Source organism: Mya arenaria, chromosome 14 (assembly GCF_026914265.1).
Source record: "Mya arenaria isolate MELC-2E11 chromosome 14, ASM2691426v1".
Classification (NCBI taxonomy): Eukaryota; Metazoa; Mollusca; class Bivalvia; order Myida; family Myidae; genus Mya; species Mya arenaria.
The window spans coordinates 43,710,931-43,723,919 of NC_069135.1; the positions used below are offsets into that span (position 1 = coordinate 43,710,931).

A 12,989-nucleotide genomic window follows, 5' to 3' on the forward strand; every position below is an offset into this window, starting at 1 on the left:
TTAATAAAATTAGGTTTCATTAAAGTTCATTCCTTAATATGTGAGCAGTTTGATCATGTCGTATCACAGTCTGAAGGCGAAAGTATAGCAAACATAGTATAGTATTGTCTTTCGTACATATAGAGTAAATAAACACGAACATTGCTCCCATTTTCAATATAATTTTAATCAACTTGGTTGCAGTTAAAACACTTTTAAGAAAATAAATAAAAACAAATTAAATTTAAAAATATATAAACATCCAGTCCCCTTTTTCAACTTTTCGATTCTATGTCAGGCCACCCAATGTCTTCTTGAGCTGGGTGCGGATGTGAACACAGGAGCCGACACACATACGCCCCTTTGTCTCGCCGTGCAGAAAGCTCACGATGATATCGTCAGACTGCTGCTTAGACAGGTATTGTGGTATAGGTATGACGTCACCATTGCGTCATATGTACTTCCGTTGTGTGGAAAATTCTCTATAAAATATAATGTTTTTTATGACTGAAAGACATGTTTTCACATGCTCAATACACTGTAAATCAAAAATATCATTATTCCTGAAACTTTTAATCCTTGAGTATCTATTATTGCTTGATTTGTCATTTAGAATAGAGATTTAAGCATAAACTGCTGCCCTATAGTTGAAAGGTCATTTTGGAAGAACTGTCATGGCGGACTGTGCAATTTTTAAAGTTTGTTTTTAAAGTGGAGAGATTTTTCATAGGAATAACTTGACCCCCCCCCCCTTTTTATTGGCTTAAAAAGGTAATAAAGCTTGTACTTTAAGAATATATATGTTTATCATAGTCTGCATTCGCTCGAAATGCCTTTAAATGTTGTCTAAAAATAATCATTTCACATTGAATTATAGAGAAAATAACAATGGTGGTGTGTAACCTAAAAGTGACCAAACTGCTTTGTTTAAAAAGTGTCATTTTTGGCAAGAAATGTATTGCATTTCACTATTTCTGGCATTTTTTCACAATTAAATGCATCTTGTCCGGTTGATCGAAATATGCTATTTCCTGGTTTTCACAACTTTCGCCTATTTATTTTTTTTAAATTAAGTCGTCTGCAATCTTACGAGCACTGAAAAAGTCCAAAATTTGGTGAAAATTTGACTGCGAGAACTTGAAATGTGTGCAAAGATGTGCAAAACTGCCCCATTTGATGCTTAGAATGCCATTTGAGTCCAGGTTCAGTTGAAAACCCTCAAAGAATGGCATTTTGGGCCAAAACGCCTTAGAAAATACAGACGCACTTGGGTGACAGGCAGCGAAACTGGAAAACCTGACACAGACTATCAAATTGAGCTAGCTTTGGGTGTATTTATGTATGAAGGACTAATCGAAAGTGTTTTTCATAAAAAATGCAGGGACGGGTTAAGTTATAACTTTCCAATGGAAGACAGTTGCCTAGACAACAGTAGTTAAGAAAGATAGTCATGCATCGTGGACACACACGTTTAGTTGTAGAAAGTAGCCTAATCATTCAATAGGAGACAACAGTTAAGAGATCCTATCGGTAGTTTTCCTGCGATCGTATTTCAAACGCTTTCCCTAGTAGAAAAGTTCAAAACGTCCCGGAAGAAAGATTCCTCGGAGTAAAGAAACTGTTTATTGACAATGATGCATTGAAATGCTTTCGGCCTGCTACGTTTTCTGAATATTCATGTAATTGTAAAAACAACAACCAAAAAAAATCACAAACATCTAAAGGTGGTATAGGCATGCTTTAGAATTCCCTCGCGAATAATCTGAAGTACCAGTCACTTAAAATACTCATTTAATATGTGGAATACCCACATACATTACATAACTATGGACTACTACTCAACTGCATATTGAGGACTTCTAGAGGAAATTAAACCTTATCTGGAACTTTGATTTCATAAATAATGCAATGCCACGGATAAAGCATTTCTAGTAATATCTACTCTACATCTTAATGCGAGTCGTAATTAATTTACTAACAGAGTATATCCGCTAGACCAAATGTATCAAACAAAATGCATTCTACATGCTCGAGGCTCTGGGCTGAAATTATTGAGACAAACTGGGAAATCTTTATACACTTTTCCACTCGCATTAAATGACTAGCAGGCCAAAAGTATGTCAACTCCTAAGCGTTTAGATTTTAATTGTAAAAGTGTATAATATGTATTTAGCAAAGGGTGACGGATTGTTGCATAACCATTCGCCGAGTGTAAGTATGTACTTACAATCTGTATGAAATCCAGTTCATATATGAGCCGATTTAAGACTATTTTAAACATAGAAACTAAACTAATAAATGAATTGCAATAACCAAACAACTGTTTATAGGATAAAATGAAATATTTAGAACATTATTCCTTCATACCATTTCAGGGAGTTTTAGACTTGCATACTCCATTGAACTTAAGTCTGGAGCAAGGTACAGACGTTGTCACCGGACTTCTTTTACAAGAGATAGGCTACGACAGGGAGAGTACGTTTTGGAATTGTTTTACTTGTGTTCTGTTTTTTGGTGCGATATTGCGATAAGCTCTTGATACAGTTGTTACCTCAAACTAAATACATACATCAAATTTGCATGAAACTGAGTACATAATGTTGCTAGAAACACTACGCATATATGTAGCAAAGCACTTAATTATGGCCTCAATTATTATTAACCAGATAGTTTCAACGCACTCTTACTCATAACCGCACATGTAAGAAGAGTAATGCCCCTGGAAAGTACACAGGAAGAGCGTTAGCAGTAAATACGCGACGTTGCTGCTTATTTATTGTGTTCTATATTGATTGACTAAGCAAGACTAAAGAGAAATTCGTATCGATTTTTGCAGGTCTTTCGTCTATTCTATTAAATAAGAAAACATGAAGGTAGTTAGTGAACAGGACCTAAATTGGGATCTATAAAATAATTATATATAATCGATAAGTACAATTATTTAATGGTTTATTTACGTTCTTTTCATATGATAACACATAGTAACCGTACGAAAACAATATAATCGTTCCGATAAAGGCTTTTGTATGCAAATATTGATCATGTTTTATTGTGAATATATGTGTTGCAGTATAACTATTGTATTGTACAGTTAATGTGTGTGTTAATAATTCATAATACACCTATCACATCGAGTTAAATTATACCATTGTCTGTACTAGATGGTGTGATATGTTGGAATGGCCTTAACTTACGTTCACTGGAGAAGACCTGGATAATAACTGCTATCACGGACAGACAGACAGTTTTATCAGAAACAGGTTAGGAAAATTGCATGAAGGATAATTCTTTGTTTAGATCGTTATATATTTTTACAGAGTGAAAATTAAAAGTTATATGTAAATGAGATATTAAATAGTTATCTTGGTGTTCACGAGGTGAAATATGTCTCGATCTTACACTGATACTAACAATATTCTTTTTATTATATACCTAAAAAGAATATTAATATTAACATTCAATTGTTGTTTTTTTGTTCAGAAAAACGATCCAATTTTTATGCGTCATTTTTGAAATGACGTCGTTGAAATTGTGTCCCAGCCGTGTACGCGCTGAAGTTTGATTTGCAAGTGAGAATGGGGTAACTTTCAAAAATAGTGAAACATATCGATTTATAAAAGTATAGAAGTGTTATTATTTCTGAATGAACTATCCGTTTCTTCGTTTTATATTTTATAGAGGTTGGACGCGCGTACTTGGACAAGATTCGGTCCGGTGAAGAACGGAGACAGAAGAGAAAACTGGCGTACTCCAAATCCGATTCGCACCTTCGATACCCCTATGTCCGGCTGCGACACAAACTGGTTACAGAGCGAACACAAGAGAGGAATATCGCCAGGCTAGAGAGACGACTACCAAAAACGATAACTTGTTAGTATTTTTCTCGGTGTTATAAATGTTTTTATTTAAAATATCGGTTGGTATCATAAGTCGGTAAATCATCGTTTTTTGCGAATTATATTTGTCATTCCCCAACACCCAATTTCTGCAATTTTGGTCATAACACACTCGTTCCTCACCCTTTGAATAATCATAATCTTAAAACTGCCTCAACGGCATCCAGGGGCATCCTTATTTCTATCGACTACTTAAAAAATACCGAGTTCGGTCACCAAAACATGTAACGATCACTCATCTAGTTTAATGATTTGATGTTATGTAAAGTGATAAACTACACCAACATATCTGAAGCGTTCTTCCGAGCGGCTTTCAACTTTATATTCAAACTATCTATTGTTTAAATCTTTTCTTTGCGGTCTTTTAGCAAACAATCTGCATATACATGTATATAAGACCGCTCGAAAAACATTTTAAACAATAGCTAAATATTTCAATTATACAGTGAAAAACCGCTTTGAAAAAAAACGTTTATATTTTTCTATTGTAGTTTATTAGTTCAGTTAACATCCCATTAATAAAACTTGAAAAGTGATCGTTACATGTTTTGTTGACAGAGGTGGGATTGTTCTTGTAATCGATAGAAATTTGTAACATTTGTTTTATTAGTAAGCATCACCCGTTCAACCGGTTCCCGTTCGCGGAAAATAGCTGTCCGTTCTAACAGTTTTGGTTCCCCAACGACCCATACAGCTAGTGGTCAGACAGCACTGCCGACCATAATAACAACAAGTCCAGGAGAGGAGTCAGGTAAGATAGCATTTCGATAATGAGTGCGCATTATTTCTAGCTCATCCAAAAAATAAAGGTGTTTCTATAACCTTGACTTCGTCGTCGTCGGTTGCTTAAATTCTAACACCAAAACCGTCCGGAAAGTTGAAATGAATCATTTGCCAGAGACAATACCTACATGTATAGCAATGTCCATAACTATTGATTTTATAAATATAATCATGCATTCGTAGACCCGTTTGACGGACCCGCGTTTAATATGTCTCCAACGGAAGAAGAAGAGTGGAAGGAGTTCTCAATCAGTGGCGCCGACGTCGCTTACCACAAGCACGACCCGCGTCAGCAACAGTCCCCAAATGCCAAGCGTATAAATATGTCAGGTAGTTAGCATTTTTGAATATACACCGAGTGTATATACATTTGTATACGGTTTTTGTTTGTAAAAGAAGTTTTCTAAAATCAATACAACGAGCATTGGTTCTAGTTGACCACGAATGTAACATTTTTTATAACCTTCTTTCAAATTTAGATTATAAATAACGCTAAATAAAGTTCGCTATATAACGCCGATAATTTTCAATGCTTTACATTTAAAGCGTTATGTCGAAAGGGATGTCACGTATTTATAAGACTTGTTAATGAAGTTGTTTTCCATGTTGTGATTTCATTTAAAAAAAGATAATATAGTAAAAAAGCATAAGTCGTTATGATTGAAAATATACTATATAGAACTGATAATTCACATGATATGATGTATGATTAGTATGCATCTCACTGCCACTTTGAAAGTAAGCTAGCTGTACTCGTGTATATGAAGGACAATGGAAACGAAAGACATCCAGACCAGGGAGTGTATCCAGTGACGACGGCTCGATATCCCCGTCGTCAGTACAACTGCGAAGAAAGGTAAGCATTTGTCGAAGAAAAACTTTATCTCGTGTCTCAATTGGCTTTTTACAAAAACAAAGCTATAAAAAAAACTATTTCTTCATCTTGTTTACTCTTAGTTTCATCTTGATGTATTTTGTTTCAGATGTCTGCACCTGTTTTGTCTAACTTGGACCATTTTGTAATTCCACGATGTTTGAGTATGGTGTTAGGACAAGGTATGGTATTGCGACATGGCGTTCACCATTATCTCCCTATTGAAAAAGCTTTACACTTTGAACTATTTGAATTTTTAATCCATAACAAAAACATATTTTAAGCATGCTGAAATAACAAAAAGCAACATATCGGTTCGCATAATAAAAACAGTTTGATTAGCATAAACGCATTCAATTAGCAGCGAGTATTCTGAGATGGATGACATTTCATTACAATAGTTTTTACCTTTTGGACGTTGTTACGTTTCAGATATCGAGGAGAATGTTCATCTGGAATGGTGTCGTCTGTTTTATTTTGATGCATCTGAAAACGCAATCGATGATTTGTCAACGTTTGTGTCGGAGGATTTGAGGGAATACCTCACCAATCTAGAGACAGTGGACCTTCACAGCAACAAAATCAGATGCATTCCAAACGATATTTACGAAGTTTGTTACACATTGCACTAAATAAGTATATATTATGACAAATCTATTCATCAACATATTAATGTTTATTTTCGATAAAACGTTATAATATAACAATAACCTTCGGATTCTTTATATTTTTAGAATCTTCCTCAACTCACAAAGGTTGATTTGTCGTCCAATGATATTGGAGAATTCCCAGTGTGTTTGCTTCACTGCAAGTTTTTGAAAGAAGTCAGACTTAGTAGAAACAAAGTATGAAATTACTTGTGTATTTATATGTATGTATTAAGTAGTTTCAATTCAATTTCTCAAGGACGTACTAAATAGTTAGAAGATCAAACATAGACGCGTTTTCAGTAAATAATAATAATAATAATGATAATAATAATAATATAATAAATGGATACAACATTCTTGTTTTAAAGTAGTAGAACATAATGTAGTTGTGGCGGACAAGTAGCCAAAATGAAACATTACTTTATTTAGATAACCCGTTTTGTTGAATTCGGCCAAGACACACCAGCAAACCACAGTTTGCGTCACCTTGATATGTCCAGGAATGAGTTGGACAAGATACCTGACACGTTTGGAGTAGCCTTTCCGAAGCTTGAAGAACTACTGCTAAACAAGTACTGTTATGACACTTATCAAGTCATTTTGAAAACGATGTCAACGATACAGAAATAGACAATGTAGCATCTGTCGAATTATATATGTATACTTTAAAATAGTTAAGAACGGGGAGTTTCAATCAGTTTCATATGCTCTATAACAGTTTGTTTGCCATTCCCTTTATGTATTGTTCTGATTGCAGTAATAAAGTGTGTACACTTCCGCCTACCCTGAATCTACCATCGCTTCGAACTCTCGACCTGGCTCACAACCACGTGGAGAGGATTGAACACACTTTCTTGTCAACGTGCAAAGGGATCGAAATGATCGACCTGTCTTTCAACAGATTAAGTGAGAAAACGATTCATATTCTGTGTCGATTCTCAGAACAAAAGATCGATGTTATTATATTTTTTCACATGTCTGTGTTTTTGTGGTTTTATTATATTACTTCATAAGGTATGTTTATTTTCAAAAGGGCTGCTTGGTTTCCATTTACCTCAATATGTATACTAGAAACTAGAGGAAAAAGAAATCCAATAGACATTTTAACCGAGATCCTGTTTAAATATAGCAAAAGGGAAGACATAGTAGGCACTTAACGAGAGACAAAAAGCATCAAAAGACAACGAACTCATTACACGCATATTCAATTATCAATTACATTAAATTTTGGGGTTGCCGCATTTGCAACGTCGCCGAAAACTTAATATATAGTCACAGCTCTCTATGGGTTAAACAGGATTATGAACGGTCTAATGCACGCATGTGCGTTAAAAAATATTTATATTATTATATTATATATGGAGATATATTCATGGAAGTGTTTCTTATCTATGAAGCCCAACTATTTGATGGACCGGATGCTGCCGATCTTCAACTGCTATCAAAAGTGAAGCTTCGTAACAATCGCTTGTCGGAAAAAGCGCCATTTTACATACCAAGATTTCTTCTGGAGCTTCCAAAGTATGTATTATGGATTATTTTTTACTCGCGCAGGTCCTTTATCACGATGTTTTTGGCCAAGTTCAAACTTCGCGACGTCAATATGTTATCATTGGCAAACTTAAAAGAATAAATATTTCGCTTGATTTTGAATTTGCATCTTGATCGAATAGCAAAAATATTTGCGAAATCTTGAGCAATGTATTGCACTGTTTTTATTTCAAAAGGATTCAAAATTTGATTTGCATGATTGAACACGTGAAATACTCATTCGCAAAACGAACATATTTCCATTGCATGTATGAGAGAAATATATAAACCATTTAAACTAATCTATTGACAATACTATTGTGATGCATCATTTTTACTGTCATGTTTTCCTTGTGAATACTTGAATGTATTAGTATGAATTATTTTAAACGTTAATGTATCTATATTGGAGAGGTTGCGCATACTTGTATGCTAGCAACCTGTTCAAGTATTTATAAGGCTGAAGCGGACATAAACAGTCCTTCATCTCTAACTGTGCCGTTAGGTATACCTTACTATCACAAATCACAAACTTGACGTGTGTTTTTAATATTGTCGACGCGTTTTAACTTGGTTTTACCTGTTTAATGAGGCACTCAAAGATTGATTGCATTTACACGTACAGATAGCATAGAAGCCTATTTGGTACATCCTTAGTACATATAATGCGATACGAATAGTTTTTCAACCTAGAATTGTTCTTTTCATTATAGCCTTCGTGTTCTAGACATCTGTGAAAATGACTTGAATGGATTGCCTCCACTGTTGATGTGGAAATCTCGAACTATGAAAGACTTTATTGCATCTTCAAACAACATAACTAAGGTATTGAAAATAGACCAATAAGAACCCTCAAAAGTAAGGTGATATATAGTTTATGGTCAGTAAGTTGATACAAATGCAAGTTACGAGTATCGATATTCAAGTGCAATATCAGCATATTGATGAAAAAGGTGAATGGCAATGGCATAAATATAAACTTGGTACTGTTAAAACTACGTTAAAGCAATATTTGTGCCGTTTCCTTTTAAGCTCGACTTGAAAGATGCGAAAGTCTGGTCGAAACTGGAGAAGCTGCACTTGGCTAAAAATGACATTGCAGAAGTGCGTATTAATTAATTACAAGGGAATGTTAACATTTTGTGAAAAAATATACTTATATGTAAAATCCAAAATATCATAATTATTAATAAAATTAAGCTTGCAGGAAATAATTTGTAACAAATACGATTGTAAAGAAAGTTGCTTTACGCCGATGTATTTTGGAATTTAGTAATTATAAGAGAAAATTAATTGTAAATTTCGAAATAGCTGCATTGAATACAAATTGGAATAGCCATAAATGGAGGAACCGAAATTTTCAGTTAAAGCGTTTCATTTCATTTCATTGTAGATTCCAAAAGAAATAGGATATTGTACATGTTTAAACTCACTGGACATCAGCCACAACGTGCGGATCCGGTCATTACCAGACGAACTGGGCAAATGCTCACGGCTCTACGAGGTAATATATGGACAAACTACGTGTTAAAAGAACTTCCGTGGAACCCGATTGTAACGTTAGAGTATCAGCTTTGACATAAGACTGCAATGACAGTGCTTGTCTGTTCAAAAAATCAGATTTATTGTGACATCAAGACATAGCAACTCAGACAATGAATCCGTCATGCACGATGAAGTATCTTTTTATTACTAATGCATTGTCATTAAATGTGCTGTAGTAGTATTCCAATCAAGCAATACTACAGTTTACAACCTGTTAAGAGGCATGTCTAGGGCCCAAAAGACACTTAACAAGAAACACAAAACGAACAAACAGACACAACAACCCACTCGTCAGGATAGCTTTATCAATAATTGATGGAATTACCGCCTTGGAACGTTCAGTGAAAACCGAGTTCACTGGAGTACGAGTTTACTGGAGTACGAGTTCACTGGGATTTAAACTATTTTATGAATAATTCTCAACCTCACACGTACCCCCAACATTTAATAAATAACTGCAAACGCCAACTATTTAAGACTGATTGAAATCTGCTTCGGGCAGTCGTGGTATTGACTGCATGGTCCTTCTACTAGTAGTTTAGTTGTCAACTCAACCTTCCACAGCTCAAATTATACCTGTAGTTCCAATTGTTTCTTGTAGTTCTTAAAAAACCTTTCACGTTTAACGCGAGTAAACAAACATGTTAATATCATAGTAGTAATTATCGACATATTATACTTTCAGCTGAATATAACAAAGCTTGAACTTGACATTAACAAAAGTGTTCTACGTGGCAGAGTGAAAGATATCATCAGTTATCTACATAACAGACTGAAAAAGGTACTACTTATTATTATTTATTATTATTTAAATTACTCTCTATCAGTCATAACGAGTATGCTTTGGCATGACTTTCCTGTCAAATATTAAGCTATTTAGCTATACAATGGCATTTGTGAAATACATACACATTACTTTATCATATTTGATTTAGCATTGAACTGGGTCAAAATCGAAGTGATCAAAAAAGATCCGACAGACGCTATTCTGTTCCTTGAAAATGTGTTTTGCTCCACATCGTTTTTATAATGATACAAGCCTTTTAACAGCATGTACAGGTGTGAAAGTACACTAGTAGAGAAAGCAAGCTTGTTCTTAATTGCTTCTTCAAGTTATGAGAAGAGAATAATGAGAACGATAAATTGATGACCATATAGATGTGGGCCAAGTGATTAATTATCTAACATTAAAAATCAAGTTTGAAACACAAACAATCGTTTAATGTCGTATTTTGTTTGTTCAGGCTCAAAGATACTACCGCATGAAGTTGATGGTCGTTGGATACGGCGGCAGGGGCAAGACATCATTGCTCAAGACATTGATGAAAATAAAGACAAATGAAAGGGAAGACAGACCGACTGTTGGTGTTGTGGTAAAAGATTGGGTGTATGTACTTTTTATAATTAATATCAATTCCGCTCGAAATACTAAATGTCACAACATTTGATCACAAGCTTGATAGTTGTTGAAATAACTGTCAATAACGTTTTAGCAATCAACCATATTTTAATGAATGTCGATGATTTGTTCTTGGAGTGATCATTGAAAGCGCTTACCAACTCGGATTTAACTACATTGAGTTTTTTATATTTAGCATGTTCTTATAATTAAAATATTCACTATTAATCATGTTTTGGTCAGTTACTTCAAAATGGATCGGAAGAAGAGCGAGGATAATAGCGTCTGGTTTAAAGGAGGCGCAAGAAAAGTAGAGTACACTTTGAGCACCTGGGACTTTGCCGGACAGGAGGATTTCTACAGCACACATAGCTGTTATCTCTCTAACAGGGCTGTTTATTTGGTACGGGCTAACATTCGTTAAACAGTTTATTTAGTACTGATTTCACTAGTTGAACGGCTTATTTGGTACAGCAATACACGTGTTTAACACTTTATTTGCAAAATGATTACACTCGTTAAGTAATTTATTTTGTACGGGCTTACACTCGCTTAACAGCTTATTTGGTACGGGATTACACTCGTTTATCGGTTTATCTAGTATGGGCTTGCACTCGCTTAACTGTGTTTGTTTGGTACGGGATAACACTCGTTTATCGGTTTATCTAGTATGGGCTTGCACTCGCTTAACTGTGTTTGTTTGGTACGGGATAACACTCGTTTATCGGTTTATCTAGTATGGGCTTACACTCGCTTAACTGTGTTTGTTTGGTACGGGATAACACTCGTTTATCGGTTTATCTAGTATGGGCTTACACTCGCTTAACTGTGTTTGTTTGGTACGGGATAACACTCGTTTAACAGGTAATTTGGTACGGGCTTACACTCGCTAAACAGCTTATTTGGTATGGGCTTACACTCGTTTAACTGCCTTTTTGGTATGGGTTTACACTCATATAACAGCTTATTTAGTACGGGATTACACTCGCTTTACAGCTTATTTGGTACGGATTACATTCGTTTAACAGCTTATGTTGTACGGGCTTACACTCGCTTAACAGCTTTTTTGGTACGAGCTTATACTCGCTAAACAGCTTGTTTGGTACGTGTTTACACTCGCTTAACAGCTTGTTTGGTACGTGTCTACACTCGCTTAACAGCTTATTAGTACGGGATTGCACTCGCTTAATAGCTTATTTGGTACGGGCTTACATTCGATTAAAAGTGTATTTGGTACGGGCTTACATTAGCTTAATTGCTTATTAAATACGAGCATACACTCGCTTACACTCGCTTAACGGCTTATTTGGTACGGGATAACATTCATTTAACAGCTTATTTGATACGGGCTTACACTCGTTGAACAGCTATTTTGGTACGGGATAACACTCGTTCAACAGCTAATTTGGTACGGGTTTACACTCGCTTAACAGCTTATTTGGTACGGGCTTACATTCCCTTAACTGTGTTTGTTTGGTACGGGTTTGCACTCGTTTAACAGCTTCTTTGGTACGAGTTTACACTCGCTTAACAGCTTATTTAGTATGGGCTTACACTCGCTTAAAAGCGTATTTAGTATTCACTTATTTCATTTGGTACGGGTAATACAAATTGTAACGCTATTTCATTGGTAGTATTTGTTATGACGTGTATAACATCCATCGTAAAGTGTTACAAATCAGTCGAATTAAAACAAAAGGCGTCAAACACCAGACCGAGCAATAGCTAGTTGTCGCCATCCTTTTTTGTATATCAGGGAAATACTTAGTAGGCAACTAAAGTAAACAATGGTTTAACATAACCACTGTTGACTTCCCCGCCTTTACTTCTCTTGAACTTTTATGGGCATATTTGTGATCTTCAGTATGTGTAATAAATGACAACTGTTCAGCAGTGCATGTTTTATTTAAATATATGAGCATATAATAAACAAATCGCCTTTAAAGTTACCAACGACGTCGTTAATCACGTTTTTAACTTTAACAAACGTCTTCGTTAAGCAAGCGTGAAATTGTCGAAGAATTTTTTGAAAACAGTTAGCTGTTCTATAATAACATAATATATGGAATAAATGTGTGAATATTTCAGGTTGTATTTGACTTGAGGAAGGGTGTGTCAGAAGTAGAAAAGCTGAAATCGTGGTTGGTCAGTATCAGATCACGTGCTCCAGGATGCCCTGTGATAGTTATTGGAACACATTTGGATAAATTGTCAGGTAGTTTGTATTTTCCGCATTTGTCTTGATGAATGAGTTAAATGTTTTCAAACTTTAATAACATCTAATGGACATATAAAACGGTATGCTTTTCTAAAAGGTGTCTTATAAATCTTTC

General features: G+C 35.0%; 1 protein-coding gene across 4 annotated transcripts in view; it reads left to right on the forward strand.

Moving 5' to 3' along the window:
- LOC128217888 (leucine-rich repeat serine/threonine-protein kinase 2-like) overlaps positions 1-12,989 on the forward strand; it is a 63,871-nt gene that overhangs the window by 18,974 nt on the left and 31,908 nt on the right. For all 4 annotated transcript variants that reach the window (XM_052925323.1, XM_052925324.1, XM_052925325.1 and 1 more), the window contains exons 20-39: positions 278-397; positions 2,355-2,454; positions 3,141-3,239; positions 3,658-3,849; positions 4,486-4,626; positions 4,842-4,988; positions 5,426-5,514; positions 5,642-5,714; positions 5,965-6,143; positions 6,267-6,377; positions 6,612-6,754; positions 6,940-7,088; positions 7,580-7,703; positions 8,426-8,537; positions 8,745-8,816; positions 9,106-9,216; positions 9,943-10,038; positions 10,502-10,644; positions 10,900-11,059; positions 12,745-12,871. In XM_052925323.1, the coding sequence (XP_052781283.1) occupies positions 278-397; positions 2,355-2,454; positions 3,141-3,239; positions 3,658-3,849; positions 4,486-4,626; positions 4,842-4,988; positions 5,426-5,514; positions 5,642-5,714; positions 5,965-6,143; positions 6,267-6,377; positions 6,612-6,754; positions 6,940-7,088; positions 7,580-7,703; positions 8,426-8,537; positions 8,745-8,816; positions 9,106-9,216; positions 9,943-10,038; positions 10,502-10,644; positions 10,900-11,059; positions 12,745-12,871 (2,488 nt within the window). The remainder of the gene's footprint in view (positions 1-277; positions 398-2,354; positions 2,455-3,140; positions 3,240-3,657; positions 3,850-4,485; positions 4,627-4,841; positions 4,989-5,425; positions 5,515-5,641; positions 5,715-5,964; positions 6,144-6,266; positions 6,378-6,611; positions 6,755-6,939; positions 7,089-7,579; positions 7,704-8,425; positions 8,538-8,744; positions 8,817-9,105; positions 9,217-9,942; positions 10,039-10,501; positions 10,645-10,899; positions 11,060-12,744; positions 12,872-12,989) is intronic.